This window comes from Camellia sinensis, chromosome 1, assembly GCF_055761805.1.
Source record: "Camellia sinensis isolate YWXY chromosome 1, ASM5576180v1, whole genome shotgun sequence".
NCBI classification, from domain to species: Eukaryota; Viridiplantae; Streptophyta; class Magnoliopsida; order Ericales; family Theaceae; genus Camellia; species Camellia sinensis.
The window spans coordinates 224,931,589-224,945,669 of record NC_138961.1 but is presented as its reverse complement, the minus strand read 5'-3'; the positions used below and the strand labels follow the sequence as shown (position 1 = coordinate 224,945,669).

General features: G+C 32.7%; 1 protein-coding gene across 2 annotated transcripts; it reads right to left on the bottom strand.

Annotated features, from left to right (window-relative positions):
• Positions 1 to 3,935: 3,935 nt before the first annotated feature.
• LOC114280448 (calcium uniporter protein 3, mitochondrial) lies at positions 3,936 to 7,139 on the bottom strand. 2 transcript variants are annotated; one of them, XM_028222814.2, is made up of 3 exons: positions 6,373 to 7,065; positions 6,135 to 6,194; positions 3,936 to 4,656 (listed from the first exon to the last, which is right to left on the bottom strand). In XM_028222814.2, exons 1-3 carry the CDS (start codon positions 6,949 to 6,951, stop codon positions 4,159 to 4,161), a joined length of 1,137 nt encoding a protein of 378 aa, XP_028078615.1. In that variant the 5' UTR covers positions 6,952 to 7,065; the 3' UTR covers positions 3,936 to 4,158. The 2 variants fall into 2 exon arrangements, with proteins under 2 accessions (XP_028078615.1, XP_028078616.1); XM_028222815.2 differs by lacking the exon at positions 6,135 to 6,194 and having other exon boundaries at positions 6,373 to 7,139.
• Positions 7,140 to 14,081: the final 6,942 nt, after the last annotated feature.

Below are 14,081 nucleotides of genomic sequence, written 5' to 3'. Positions count from 1 at the left end.
TTTGGTATAAGAATTTTTGGGGTTAAAAGGTTGTTTTAGCCACAAAAAAGATAAAATAAATTAAAAAAACAATAAGACAAAATACTGTATCCAAACCATAATCATTTTATTTTTTCTCTCATAAAAATTTAAAAAGCCAAAAAAATCCGTCTCAAACGAAACTTTTTAGCCTAAGGCTAAAAAGCCCAAAAGTCAATTCACACCCCTAACGGAACCTGAGTTATTGATGTTTTACCTTTGAAGTATGGAGATGGATACGAATACGGATATGGATACAAGACATGACGATTTTAAAAAAATGGGGATGCGGACATAGCCGGGAACAAGAAAATTATTTTTAATTTTAAATATATATAAGTATTTGGAAAGTAAAAATCAAAATTAATAAAACTAATATTAATTTAATGTATATATAAAAGTCACTACATTTTAAAAATAAATAGGAAAAGTAAAAAGAAACTAATTTAAACAGATATATAATATACTTATTATAAATAGTAGACAATAGTATTTTCCATATTTATCATATATTTATTATAGATAGACAAAAGATAGAAACGAGATAGAGAGATAGGCGACGAGAAAGAGAGAGAGAGAGAGAGAGAGACGACGACGACGACGACGATGACAACGACAGAGAAGATGAAGCAAGAGAGAGAGAGATGATGACGACGATAGAAGACGAGAGAGAGACGATACGCAAAACAAAATGAGAGAGGGAGAGAGAAAGAGAGAGATGAAAGGCAATAGAGACTTACCAGACTGCAGATAGAGCTCGATGGAGATATCGATTGAATGCCTTTCTCGAACAGGTTCTCCGTTTCCCTTTTCTCTCTCTTTCTCTCTCTCTCTCTCTCTTTTTTTTTTTTTTCCCTTGATTTTGGATTAGGTCTCTTCTCCTTTTTTGAATTAAGAATTTGATTTAGGACTTTCCGCGTCTTGCTATATCTCATACTAGAAGGGGGAAAAAACGAGACACGCCAAATTGTGTGTCTTGTACATGTCGGTAGCATGTTCTCAGCGTGTCCCCGTATTCGATACTGCTATGGCACCAGTTCTGTCGTGTTCGTGCTTCATAGTGTTTTACATATAGAGTTTTTCATACTTGAAATTTATCTTGTCTCAAATTTATATCTTATTTAGTAAAAAATTATTTGTGCACTTATGTTAGGCTTGGTAGACTAAAATAAAAACAGAAAGGAGTAGAATGCTCAATTCTTAACTTCCTTTGAAAATACTCATTCACCCGCAATAATAAATAATGACTATATGTATAATAGATTTTTGATATTTTTAAAAAAAAAATAAAGATTGAGAGTTTTAATTTTAGAGAGAACTCTAGCGATGTGACAAGGTGTAAGATTCGCAAGTGATAAAATGTGTATAATTATATTTTTTTTTCTCTTATCACATCATTAAAATTCTCTTTAGAATTTTAAAATTAAAATTTTCTTATCATTATTTTTTAATAAACGAATACTATATTAATTTTAGAAGTATTTTAAGAAAATAATTAAAAATTACTTTTTAATTTTTTTATAAAAAAAGAAAGTGAATAACTTTTAACTCCCTTTCTAAAATAGTCCAGCGTGAGACACCACCACGGTCTGGCAGACAATTGTCGGCGCAAAGCACAAGACGAGTCGTTATGCCCTGTCCCGGTGAAACCTTCCCCAAAACACAATACAAAACAAAAGAAAGCAAACTGGGCTGCGACTAAAAGCTTCCCCCCACACAAGGGGAAAAAGACTATGATCTATGAGGAGAGAGCCTTATGTTGACTAATCACTAACCAATTCTTCCCATACTCTCACCATCTGTGTAGGTGGATCCCAAACCCCAACACCAACACTTGGGGCAGTTGTTATCTGTCATTGCTATTACTAGAAACTTTTTTAATTTTTTTTCCTTCCTTTTTTCATTTTTGTTGGACCGCTCCATTTATTTTCAAAGATAAAATAAAAGAAATTAATAATGAGGAGATTGAAAATGAAGCGATTAAATTAAATTGTATTTATTTTGATGATAGTTATTAGTGTAAAGATTGTTAAATTATTTTTATATAAAATAATAAAACAAATAAAAAATACAAAATATTAAACATTAATATTTATAAAAAAAATACCCAACATGTAAAAAATTAAAAAATAAAAAATTTTCAGAAAAAAATAAAACAAATAAAACAATGATTTTTACTTAACAAAAAATACAAAAAATTAAACATTAATGTTCAAAAAAAAAAAATACTCAACATGTAAAAAATAAAAAAATTTCTAGTCCTTGAGACTATTTTTCTAATATCATCTCCACTTTCTCCATCTCAATTTCTCTTCCAAGACCTATCCTAATACCAAGGATTAGGAGTTCCCTCCCTATCTCTCAAACAAACACCCCATATAATGGGTCTCACCTCACTATCAATCTCAATTCCCTTCCTATAACCCCAAACAAAGGGTGCTGGTGATCGTTCTTTCAGTACATACGGTTCTAGAAACGTCATCATAATTCATAATCAGTAGTCTATGAACTGCTAGGCCATTGTGAGCTTTTAGTTAAGCTCTTAACCATTTTGAGTTCATAAATATTTGATGGTGTGATTCTTTCTTGATAATTGATCACTAAACAGAGATGGTCTTCATTTTCTGCTAGAAAAAAAAGAGGACTTAGATTCGGAGATGAGACACATGGTGACAATAATCAGTCTTAATATTTATTTTTATTATCAATAGTCATTGGCATTGGTAGATAGATTTATGTTTCGAATCTACAAGTTGGAATTGTCATTTCCAGTAATTATTGTGAGTTACAAAGGAATTTTGGCCTACTTTATTTATGTGGGTATGGAAGAACACGTCTATCACCAAAATTTATCTCCTAGACAGTCATTGAATTATTTGAGATTCTCAAACAAGAAAATCTTGGAGTATGATCATCGATTGTGAGTGTTTTGAGACGAGAAAAAAGAGAGATTTGGAAAGAAACTTGACTAAAAAAAATTTATAATTCAACAAGTAATTGCTTTCAAGTTTGAAACTGAATCACTTAAATAGAAATAAATAGAATAACTAAATAAATTGTCACCTTAAACTGAATCACTTAAATAGAAAAAAGAAAATAGACACCACCAAAAAAAAAAAAAAAATTTAAAATAAATAGATAGATAACTTCTCTGTTTTTCTCTCTAGATGGTAATTTTTTGAGACAACAAATTCAAGAAGATAAACATGGGTAATGGCTACAATATTCTCAAATGGCTCCATTTAGTACATGAATAATATCTACATTCGTAATGCAGGAGACAACTATAAAGTCCTAAAAGGTTAGCTTAGCATTATTTATGCAACAATGATAAAATTTGATCATGATTATCTGGAATTTTTATATTGAAGATTGAACCAAGACCAGAAAATCAGGTGCCTGATGTTGTGGAAAAGGTCGCCAGGTGACCTAATGTTGAAGACAGTTCAATTCACTTGATTTTTCCTTTGACATTGTTACTGATAAACAATAAATAATTTATTCCACGGAGCGACTATCAAGCGATTTGGTTTCTTTAGAGGTCATAAATTGACTAAATTTTGCCAATTAATAATTTAATATTTTTTTTCTATACCCAGAATTTTCTAGGTCGAACTGATAAGATCAATCCTACCCCAGTTAAAATTGGAAAGCCTTACACACCACCAAATTATCGGAGAAGCTGTGCTACAAAGAAAAAAATGTGTGACTCAGATTCACACGTGGCTCAAATTATACACAATTTAAATGTGGACCATTTACTGCATTTCCTGTGAATTTTTCTTTTGCACATACCGCACACAATTTAAATTTGGACTATATATGCTCTATTTTCTGTGAATTTTCTTCATTTTCAAGCAGTCACTTGCAAGTATGATTGATTAATTTTTCTGGAAATCCATTGAGATATTGAGATATTCACAAGGTTATAAGAGTATATTTCATTTATGACAGTAAATTTTGAAGTGGGGTGATGTTGTTTAACTTGATCGGGGTATTGTATAATCACTAAGCCAAAACCTCTTCATGTTTACAGGAAGCCGCAACAGAATACTTAAATCCGGAATAAAGGACAAGAAAATACAAAAAATCAAAATTTATGTTTTGCTTTTGTGTGTTATATGATTCTCTCTGTCATATTTATGAATGCAACGCACCAAACTGTGTCCTTTCCAAATTATCAAATGATGGAGTAATCGAAAAACCATGCCCAGGAGACGACGATGACCCAGGATAACAAGCTCTCCGGAGCTCATTGAACCTTACAATATCAAAACTGTTCATCTTCATAAGCTGCTTTTGCTTTGTGCTAAACCGGCTCTGGAAGAAACCTTCGAAAGAAGGCTCCTTGGATGTCCTGAGGAAGAAAGCATAGCCAGCCATGAAGTACATGGACGTTACGTAGAAGCAAATGGGCTCCATGACATCCCAAGACAGTTCCCAGAAGGTGAGCCTCATGAATGCAGCTGTCTGAATGACAAGGTATCCCAGCCCACACCAGAGTTCCCGGCGAACCAGAGACTCTGCCTTTCTGTCAATGCCGGCCTTTTGGTTTTCCATTTCTTCAAGTTCCTTCCACCTCTGATCGTCCTGCTTGGGTACTGGTACGGGCATCAGGTCCTGGATGATTTTCACTACCTGTAATCAACAAAATAGTGGAAAAATGTTTGGGTAAAGCATGCTTCCACTCCACACATTTTTACATGAAGATTGGATTTTTATGTATTGTATTTGGTGCGATGTATGATTTGCTTGTTATTGAAAGTTATAGTCAACAAAAATCCTGGATATGAGCCCATGATGAGCAAGACTCTAAACCATTTACAGCTAAGAAGGGAACACTGCCAAGATCAACCCCACCCTAGTTGAAACCCAAGGCCCTCTTCACAGCCATAACAATGATGCAAATTGCAATAGGCCATTTTTAAAAATATTATTTATATGTAGGAAAAAAAAATTGGTAAGAGGGTAATAGGGGAAGGGAAGTAGTTCTAACAAAAAGACTCGAATCAGACATCACACTTGATATAACCAAAAAAAAATCACCTTATCCACCAGACGAACAATTATAGATCATTTATAGTTAGACATTACCATTTGCTTACAGGTTCTTTCGTGCCAATTTGTATCTATGCTCAAGAAATATTTTCTCCAAATTCTTCACTAGGGTGCAGCCTAACTTCTTCTCATAGATGTTTAAAATAAAAATAAAAAACTAGTTTATGAAAATTCAAATTTAATCCTGTCCAAAACAATCATCTTTTCCCCAAATTAAGATAAAAATGCAGTCCAACTGGTGGTGAGAAAACCTAGTAGGCAATGGGATTGCCACCACTGTAAATGGACAAATATGAACAGAGATATTAGAACAGGGAGGGGGAGGGGGCTAAAATCACATTCCACTATGATGTGAGGGCCTACATGTATGGGGGCTATACTGTCATTGGAATTATAGATTGAGCATTTAAACTTCTTCCTTCAAATATATATTTTTTTAAAATTGTTGGTGGGGCAAATGGGATAGTGAGGGAGTTAGCTTACTTAGCTCGGTGGCCTAATGTTTCACAAAAAAAAAAAATTATTAAAAATTCTTATTGTCCAAAGTCCCAATTGTGCAAAAACTAGAAAGATAAGCTCAAATTTTGATTTTTTATATAAAAAGTCTCAAAAAATCATGGGCTGCTAGCCTGCTACCATCTGTAACTTCCTATTGTAATTTCAAAATTAACCAAATTTGTTATGCAAATGCAGGAGGTGAAATCACGTTAGCAGTTACATAAGCAAATAATCAACATGAAACAATCTCTAGGGGAAGTGATATGGAAGGGGCTAATTTGGAGCTTTGGTATATAATCTATATTTTCATTTTCTTTCTTTCTCTCCAGTTTGTTCCTCTCCCTTTCTAATTTTGCAAAAGTCATGGAATCAAGGGCTCTCTTTTCTTTTTCTTTCTTTTTTTTTTTTTGGTTAAAGAAAATTCACGATCTTTTTCTTTTACGTTTTGAAAGAAAAATCAGGGTATCATAAATTCATATAATGTTGTAAAACTGCAAATTTTAATTATGTATTGGTTTGGATGAGTTTGAGAAGAGGGTGTTTTGGGAGCCTAAAGTCACCATCTCAAACGTGGAACCCTTTACACGTTTTAGATCTGGCGCAACATTTGTTTCAATTTCCTGTGGAAAAAACAATTAAACATGATAAAAACTATCAGTTTTCGGTAGTCCGTAAAGTAAAATGACCGAAAATCAAAAAAATCAATAAAAATTTGAAATCAAACCATGTGATGCTAATATGAATATGCATATTCGATTGGTAAAAAACTGACGAAGAAAAGACGAAAAAAATTCCAACCTGGTCAGGTCTGAGGAACACAACGTTTCCTAAGACGATAACGGTCCCAGACTCGTCGAGCATCTTCGCAAACTGCAGCCCCTGCTCTGCATTCGAGCAGCCTCCAGAGCAGATCTCAACGAACTCATCGAATGATATATGGTCCTTCGTGATCTGCCTGAGGTTCGATTTCACCATTTCAAGCTGCGACACCCTCAGCAGCTTCCTCGCATCCCCCACCGTCAACTTCCGCTCCGCCGACGTCTCCGACGCCGTCGACGGTGGCGGGGGGCTCAGTCCGTCCAATCGAATCCGCTCCCTGGAAATGTCCATGCCACGCAACTTCTCCAGAAGCTTCTCTCCGGCAGGAAGTGACCGGAGCGCCGGCGATGGAGATGGTGCCGCCAACTGGTATATCGGCCGCCACTGAAGGAACCGCCGGAAAACACCTTCATCTCCGGGATCGGGAGCCACTCTAGCCGGATTCGGAGGTATCGAAGCTTGCACGGCGGACGATGAAATGCGGCAATTCGCAAGAATTGTATTCGATTTTTTCGATATGTTGAACAATCGCTGAGCTAAGGTTCTTTGAAACGCCATTGATGAAAATTTTAAGAAACTAACAAACTAGAGAGAAAAAAATGAGGCGGTGCTAAGGTGGTGATGATTTGGAAGCTTGTACGCTTGTATCTCTTGGCCCGATGGAAAAGGGCTTTGTTGATGGTTGGGTATTTATACGTCGTTGGAGGAGAGAGAAAAATTAATAATTAAAAATTCTAAAATTATTTAAGAACATTGCTATTTAAAATTAAAAAATATATATAATTTTTAAGTTGAGTGATGTAATAATCAATTAAGATATTAAATATAATATTCTCTCATATTTTATTAATTATTAATTAAGTATATCATTTACATATCATTAGATTTAAAAAATAAATTTATATATTTTTTATTATTGAATTAATTAAGAGAAAATAAACCGATATTATAGAATGAGAAACAAGTCCTGATAAAAAATGGTTAGAGATTTCAATTTTTTGTGGGTTAGGGTGTGCGAATATTCGCTTTAGAGCTTCAGCATAATAGTATTATTTCAATGGAGCATCTCCTCTCACGAGTAATTAAAATTCAATTTTTCAAAAATTAATCTCCTCCTCCTCCCCCATCACAGTTCACGAGTGGAAAAGATCGCGGGAGTATCTTAATCAACATACACGTGGTTGGTAAGGCAGCGAAGAGACAATCATCCACTGTTCGATAGGTTGGTTATTCAATATTAAAATTAACTATTAGAATTGATCTGACGGATCGTCAACTAGTTGAGTGATAGACAAATAACTCATATTTAGGCCTAGTTTGGAACCTGTTAATTTAGTAATTTTTTAGTTATTTGATTAAAATATGAGTTTAAAAAACACTAAGGGTTGGTTTGGGAAGTGGGTTGACTTTTTGGATTTTTTAACTATTTTAATCTGGGTTAAAAAGTTTGGTTTAGGAAGGATTTTTGACTTTTTTGATTTTTTTTGTAAGAGAAGAGTGTAATGATTATGGGTTGGTTGTGATGTTTTATTTGTTGTGGCTAAAATAGCCTATTTTGTCTTTTGTGACTATTTTGGCCACAAACCATCTTGCCAAACGAACCCTAATATACTTGGAATGATTTTTTGACTTTTTACGAAAAGATGTATAAAAAGTTGAGAGAAAAGAGAATTTTTAAATTTTTTGTATAGATTATTGACTTTTTAATTTTTTAACTAAAAGAGTCATTTTCCCAGCGAGGCCTTAATACGTGTAAAACCAAGTAATTCAAATTTTTAATATTTAATAAAATGATAGTATGACCTCAAATTTTTATATTAAATAATAAATACTTATTTAAGAGTGTTTTAGGAAATTGGTAAAAAATTAATTTTTAAATTTTTTAGTCTATTTTATCTTTTTTTGAATAAAAAAATTAGAGTTGATGTGATTCAAAATGGATAAAAAGTTAAAAGTCGATCTTTTATTTTCTTCTCAAAAATTCCTTAATTTAATTTAAAATATTTTATTTGAGGATTATAATGCACAAAAATTACTAGAAAACAAAAAAAAAAAATTTGTATAAAAGACACGGTTTTAGGTGATGATAAAGTTAGAGGTGACGTGTGAATGAGATAAGAAACGGGGTGATGAGGTGGAGTGAAGTGGCAAGAGAGAGGAGAGAAAGTCAGATAGGTAAATGGGTTAAAACGCAAACGCAAACGCAAACGTGTCGCCACATACCTTTTGGAGAACAGAACATATCCGAAGTTATTGGGAGAATGCGGGGTGGGTGGGAAAAAGGCTCTGGTGAGTGTTGTGGGCGTGGATGTAGGTAGGGAAGTGGCCATTGGTATACGTGAAGCCTCCCCCAAGCCCCACCCAGCTTTGCTTTTAGGGTCGTTTGTTTTGAGAGATAGAATGGAAGGAATTAATATTGAAGAGATTAATAGTGAAGGAATTGTTAGTGAGGGAATTGATAGTGAGGAATTGTTAAATTATTTTTATATAAAATAATTAAAAATATATAAAAATATAAAAAATTAAACATTATATTTTAAAAAAAATTCATAATATATAAAAAATAAAAAAATTTCTAATCCCCTCACTATTTTCTAATACCATCTCTACCTCTTCCTTAGCAATCCCCCTTTCAAGGGTATTAGTAATACCAAGGGACTAATAGTCCCAAGGCCATCTCTGCAAACAAACAAGGGCATTAGTAATACCTTGGTATTACTAGTCCTAATACCCTCCTTATAGCCTAAAACAAACGGGGCCTTAGGTTCTTCTTCTATTTGCATTTTTATTTTCTTTTTTTTATTTGTTATTTATAATTTTTCATTTTAATTCTATTAAAATCTCATTTGAGAATAAATTATTTTAATAATTTTTTAATTTTTTAAGAAAAGATATTCAAAAAAAAAAGATAATGATGTAACAATTTATAATAATTTTTTAATTTTTTAATTTAAAACATATAATTACCAAACGAGACCTAAGATATATATATAAAAAAAAAATTATCCAAACGCATCATTCTCAACACCCCTCCACGGTCCACCACTCCCCTTCCTTTTTCTTTCTCCCTCCGTCTCCCACTCGAGAAATTATTCAATAATTTTAAAATATTACGTAACCATCCTCCAAGTCAATTATTAATTATTTAGCCTTATATTATTCTCTCATCCTCAACATAAATCGTGGGTCTCTATCCTTCTTTACCAATCAAAATTTTATAAAATATCACGTGTCTATATTTCATAATACTGAATAATCACTCCACTCACCGACACATTTTTTATCAAAAAATTACTATAAACAACAATCAAACAATTAAAAACATATAATTACCAATTGTTAAACATATTGAGAATAATTCTGAAATATTGCATACAACATTTAGGCACTTAAGAGTTATTTGAGTGTCAACAGGTCAGTTAGTCTAATAGTTCATGTAATTATTCTTTGGAATAGTAAGTGTGTGAGTGAATTTCCGACCACACTGCCAACTCAGTATTCAGCTGGAGAGTACTGGCAGAATAGATGACACCTGATTGACTTGCAACAGAAAGAAAAGATTCCGACGGTGGTTCGTCCACCCGGGACACTTCGACGATCAAGTCGGTTATCTCTCAAAGATAAATCAAGTCCTTAACTCACTGTTTAGAATATAAATTGCGTACCTTAGACCACGGTGTGCCTTTCTTTTATAGCCAATACAATCTTAGTCCCAATAGAAGCCTTGCTTTAATGGATTTCAGTTCAGTGCTTATCTTGGACTCTCCAATAGATAAAGATAAACTCCCTAAGAGTTTTATCCTTATCCAAGCTGAAGTCCTTCCTCATTCTAGGATTCTTGTCCCTTATCCGCTTATCCCGGATTCTGATATCTTCGAAGATAACCTCGGCCTAGCCGAGATTACCTCGGCATCACGACCAAGACACGTGCCACCTCGGCTAACACGTCAGCGTTACCTTGGCCACATGTTGGTACTCAGAAAATATATCCCCACATGTTGAGTCACTGTGATTCTTTTGTTATAATTTAAATCTCATAACATCTTATTATATGGCTAAAAAAAATGTGAATGTTTTATTGATATTGATGTGAATTTATGTTATTTGAAAAAATATTGTAAATTTAACCTTTGTTTTCGTTTGTTGAACAAATTAAATTTGATCTACACTTATTGATCAAGCATTTTAAGATTATTTAAACAACTAAAATTGAATATAATTAATATGAGCAATTTTGATACATTGAATGGTCAATAAGTTAACGAAATTTTATTTAACCTACCAAATAAATTGGGATAAATTACATTTACCTCCTCTGAGATTTCTAACAAATGCAGGGACCTCTACTATGGTTTTAATAATTACAGTAACTTCCTCTACTTTATCTGACAATGTCAAGATTCTCCCATTCTGTTTATTTTGCACAAACGATGTTAGTAGCCTATACAAAATGACTATATTACCCTTACTTTTGCTTACGAAAAGGCGAAAATGCACTTGGAAGAAAAGTCAATCTAATAAGAGCTTTCACTCCTCATCAAATTTGCCAAAGAAGTCAAATCCTTCAAGTTCGACTGTGCCGATCTCACCAAGCAAACCGACCTCCTCTCCCTCAAGCTCCGATCCACTATTTGCCTCACCACCATGACCGTGACCACTGCCTAGTCGTTTCTCCATGAGCGCTGCATAATCGCCGACATCACCAAAACCTTGGAATGAGCCCTAACCTTATTCCACAAGTGCAAACGGAGTGGCGTTCTTCGGCAAGTGTTTGCCATCACCACCCAGTGCCGACTTCCACAAGGTCTCCGGCTTCCTGCAATCATCCATCACTGACATCAGCTGGCTTCTCTCCATCACCAGCAACAACCCATCATGGCCATGTTCTGGTCCTCCATTGCCTCCTTCCAAATAGGATGCCTCCTCTGTGACCGCCTTGACGCCGCTAACAACCTGGCCTCCCTCACTCGCGATAATGATCGTAACAAGAAGATGATGGTTAAAGAAGGTAGAGTTGTACCCTTGCTGAAGGTTGTTGAAAGAAGGGGCTTCCTTTGATGCTCAAATGGCCGCCTACATTGTTTTTTTCTACTTGGTTAATGATTAGGACAGGGTCCGATGCATCGCCCGTGAGCTGGCTATATCCTTAATTGTTAAGGGTTACATTTAAAATGTTTCCAATAAGAACAGAGATATATATAATTGCAATATACAAAGGGTATTATGTAAGGTTTTTTAGGGATAGTGGATTCTGAAACTGAAAACAGAGCAGTGTGAAGATTAAGGAAAATTGTAGATTTTCCAAGAAAATTTAAAAAAGGAAAAATTGAAAAGGAAATGAAAATGAAAATCTACATAGAAATGAAAGGAGAAGATTGTGTATATATTGATATACAGTGAGATAGAGAAAACAACTCTTTGTCTCTTTGCCTCTCTCTTTCTCTTTTTCTCTCTCTCTTTGCCTTTCTCTCTCGCTAGCTTTTTCGTCTTCTTTACACAAATCAACCTTCTTCATGTTGCTTACTATCGTCTCTCTCTCTTCTTTCTCTCAAGAATTCAATGTGTATTGTGAATGTAGCTGATTAGAGATTTTGTGAACAAAGGGCATTTTCGTTTTTTCACAGGCAAAAGGGAGTGTAATATGGTTATTTTGTATAAGCTATTAACGTCGTTTGTGTAAAATAGACAGAATGAGAGAATCTTGACATTGTCAGATAAAGTAAGAGGGGTTACTATAATTATTGAAATCACAGGAAAAATTCTTGCATTTGTCAAAAATCTAAGGAGAGGTAAATATAATTTATCCAATAAATTGGTTTATTTGACCTTAATTGGCCTAACAAAGTTCAAATACAGGAGGAAAAAAATAAAAAAAATAAAAAAAAAAGCATTTATGTTAAAAAAAAAAAATGCCACCCTAGTCACTATCCTACTTCCTTAAATCCTAGAAGACGTGGTCCACAGTCGCTACCGCAGGAGGAGGATGGTCCACAGTCGTATAAAATATCTTTTAATTTGTTATAATAATGTCGATCTGCATTAATTTATACTGTTTTATTTGTTAATAGTGGATTAAGCTTAAAAATTTATAATTCCACTTTAAAATAGCTCCACTTTACTATAATTAATATATATATATATATATATTTTTAATCTCTAATTAAATATCAAAGTAAAAATAAATATGATAAAAATTTAAGATGTGAAGTTTATTAAAAATTAATAGTTATATATGTAAAACATATTATATAAAATTAGTTTGTATTATATATATAAAAAATATTATACAAATTAGTATTATATATTATGTAAATATTTAATAATTGATTAGAATATTTTTCAATTCACTTAAAATCGATCAATTCGTAATTCGTCAATTCGTCAATCCGTCAAACTGTTATTCGATTTATAATATGAAACTGTGGATGTAGAGGGAAGGAAACAATGACAAGAATGTGCATAAAAATTTAATTTTAATATTATGAGAGGTGTGTAAGGAATTTTTTAAAATTTTAATTTCGTTTTTTTATAATTGGTGTGCTAAAAAAATAAGTGGAATGAGAAACACCAAACAAGAAGATATGAATGTCTCTATTAACAAATTAATTTCTCTCTACACCCAGTTTTGTGAGCACAAATTTCAATGCAGTCTTAGAGAGATGCAGCGCCGTTTGGAGAAGTTTTGTAAAAAGTCAAGTTTTTTATCTAAGGAGAAAAAAGTTGGCAATCAAAAACACAACAAAAATTCATTTAAGAAGAGAGAAAAATGCAAATGTTGAAATTATAAATTGGGGTCTATGATAAAAAAGTAAAAAAGTAAATTTCTTATGTTGGGTAAAGGTATTTTGGTCATTTTAATTTGATTTGACACTATAAATAAATTTTAAACCAAAAAGTTAAAAGCTAATTTTTTACCAACTTCTCAAATTATTTTCCAAAAAAGTTAAAAAGCTTGGTAAAAAATTAAAAATTAACTTTTTACCAATTTCTCAAAACACCCCATAAATGTGACCAGAAATTAGAGTGGTCTAAGTAATAGTACCTTAAAATATATATTGGAGTGTTTTGGAAAGTTGGTTTTTTGGTTTTTTTATTTTTTGAAGTTTTTTGTGGATAAAAAATGTGAGAAATAAGGAGATCCAAAATGGGTTCGAAACCAAAAGCTGACTTTTAACCAGCTTCCCAAATGAGCCCATTGCGGCTTGTAGTTTCATATAAACAAAAATGTTAGGAATCTCAAAAGTTTTACAAAAATTTCTACCAAATGTCACATAAGGGTGTGTGTCTCACACCCATGTGAGACATTTGAAAAAAATTTAATAAAACTTTTGGCGTCTCTAACATTATTCTTTATAAATTATATTTTGTTCTTTTAAATTTTTAATTATATAAAAAATAATTTATTTTATTAATATTAATTATTATTTTTAATTATGTTAAAATTTATTTCAGTTAATAATTCAGATAATTTTATTATTATATAAGAGAGTGATTATAATTTTTTTTATTATTAATTTTGTTAAATAAAATATTCTAACAAAAGAGTATTTGTAATTTCTAAAATCACATAGGACAATTCATATCCATATCTATCTATACTATATATTAAGCAAACAAAAATGCTAGAGGTCCCAAAAATTCTACCAAAAGTTTTACCAAATGTCTCACATGGGTGTGGGACCCACATG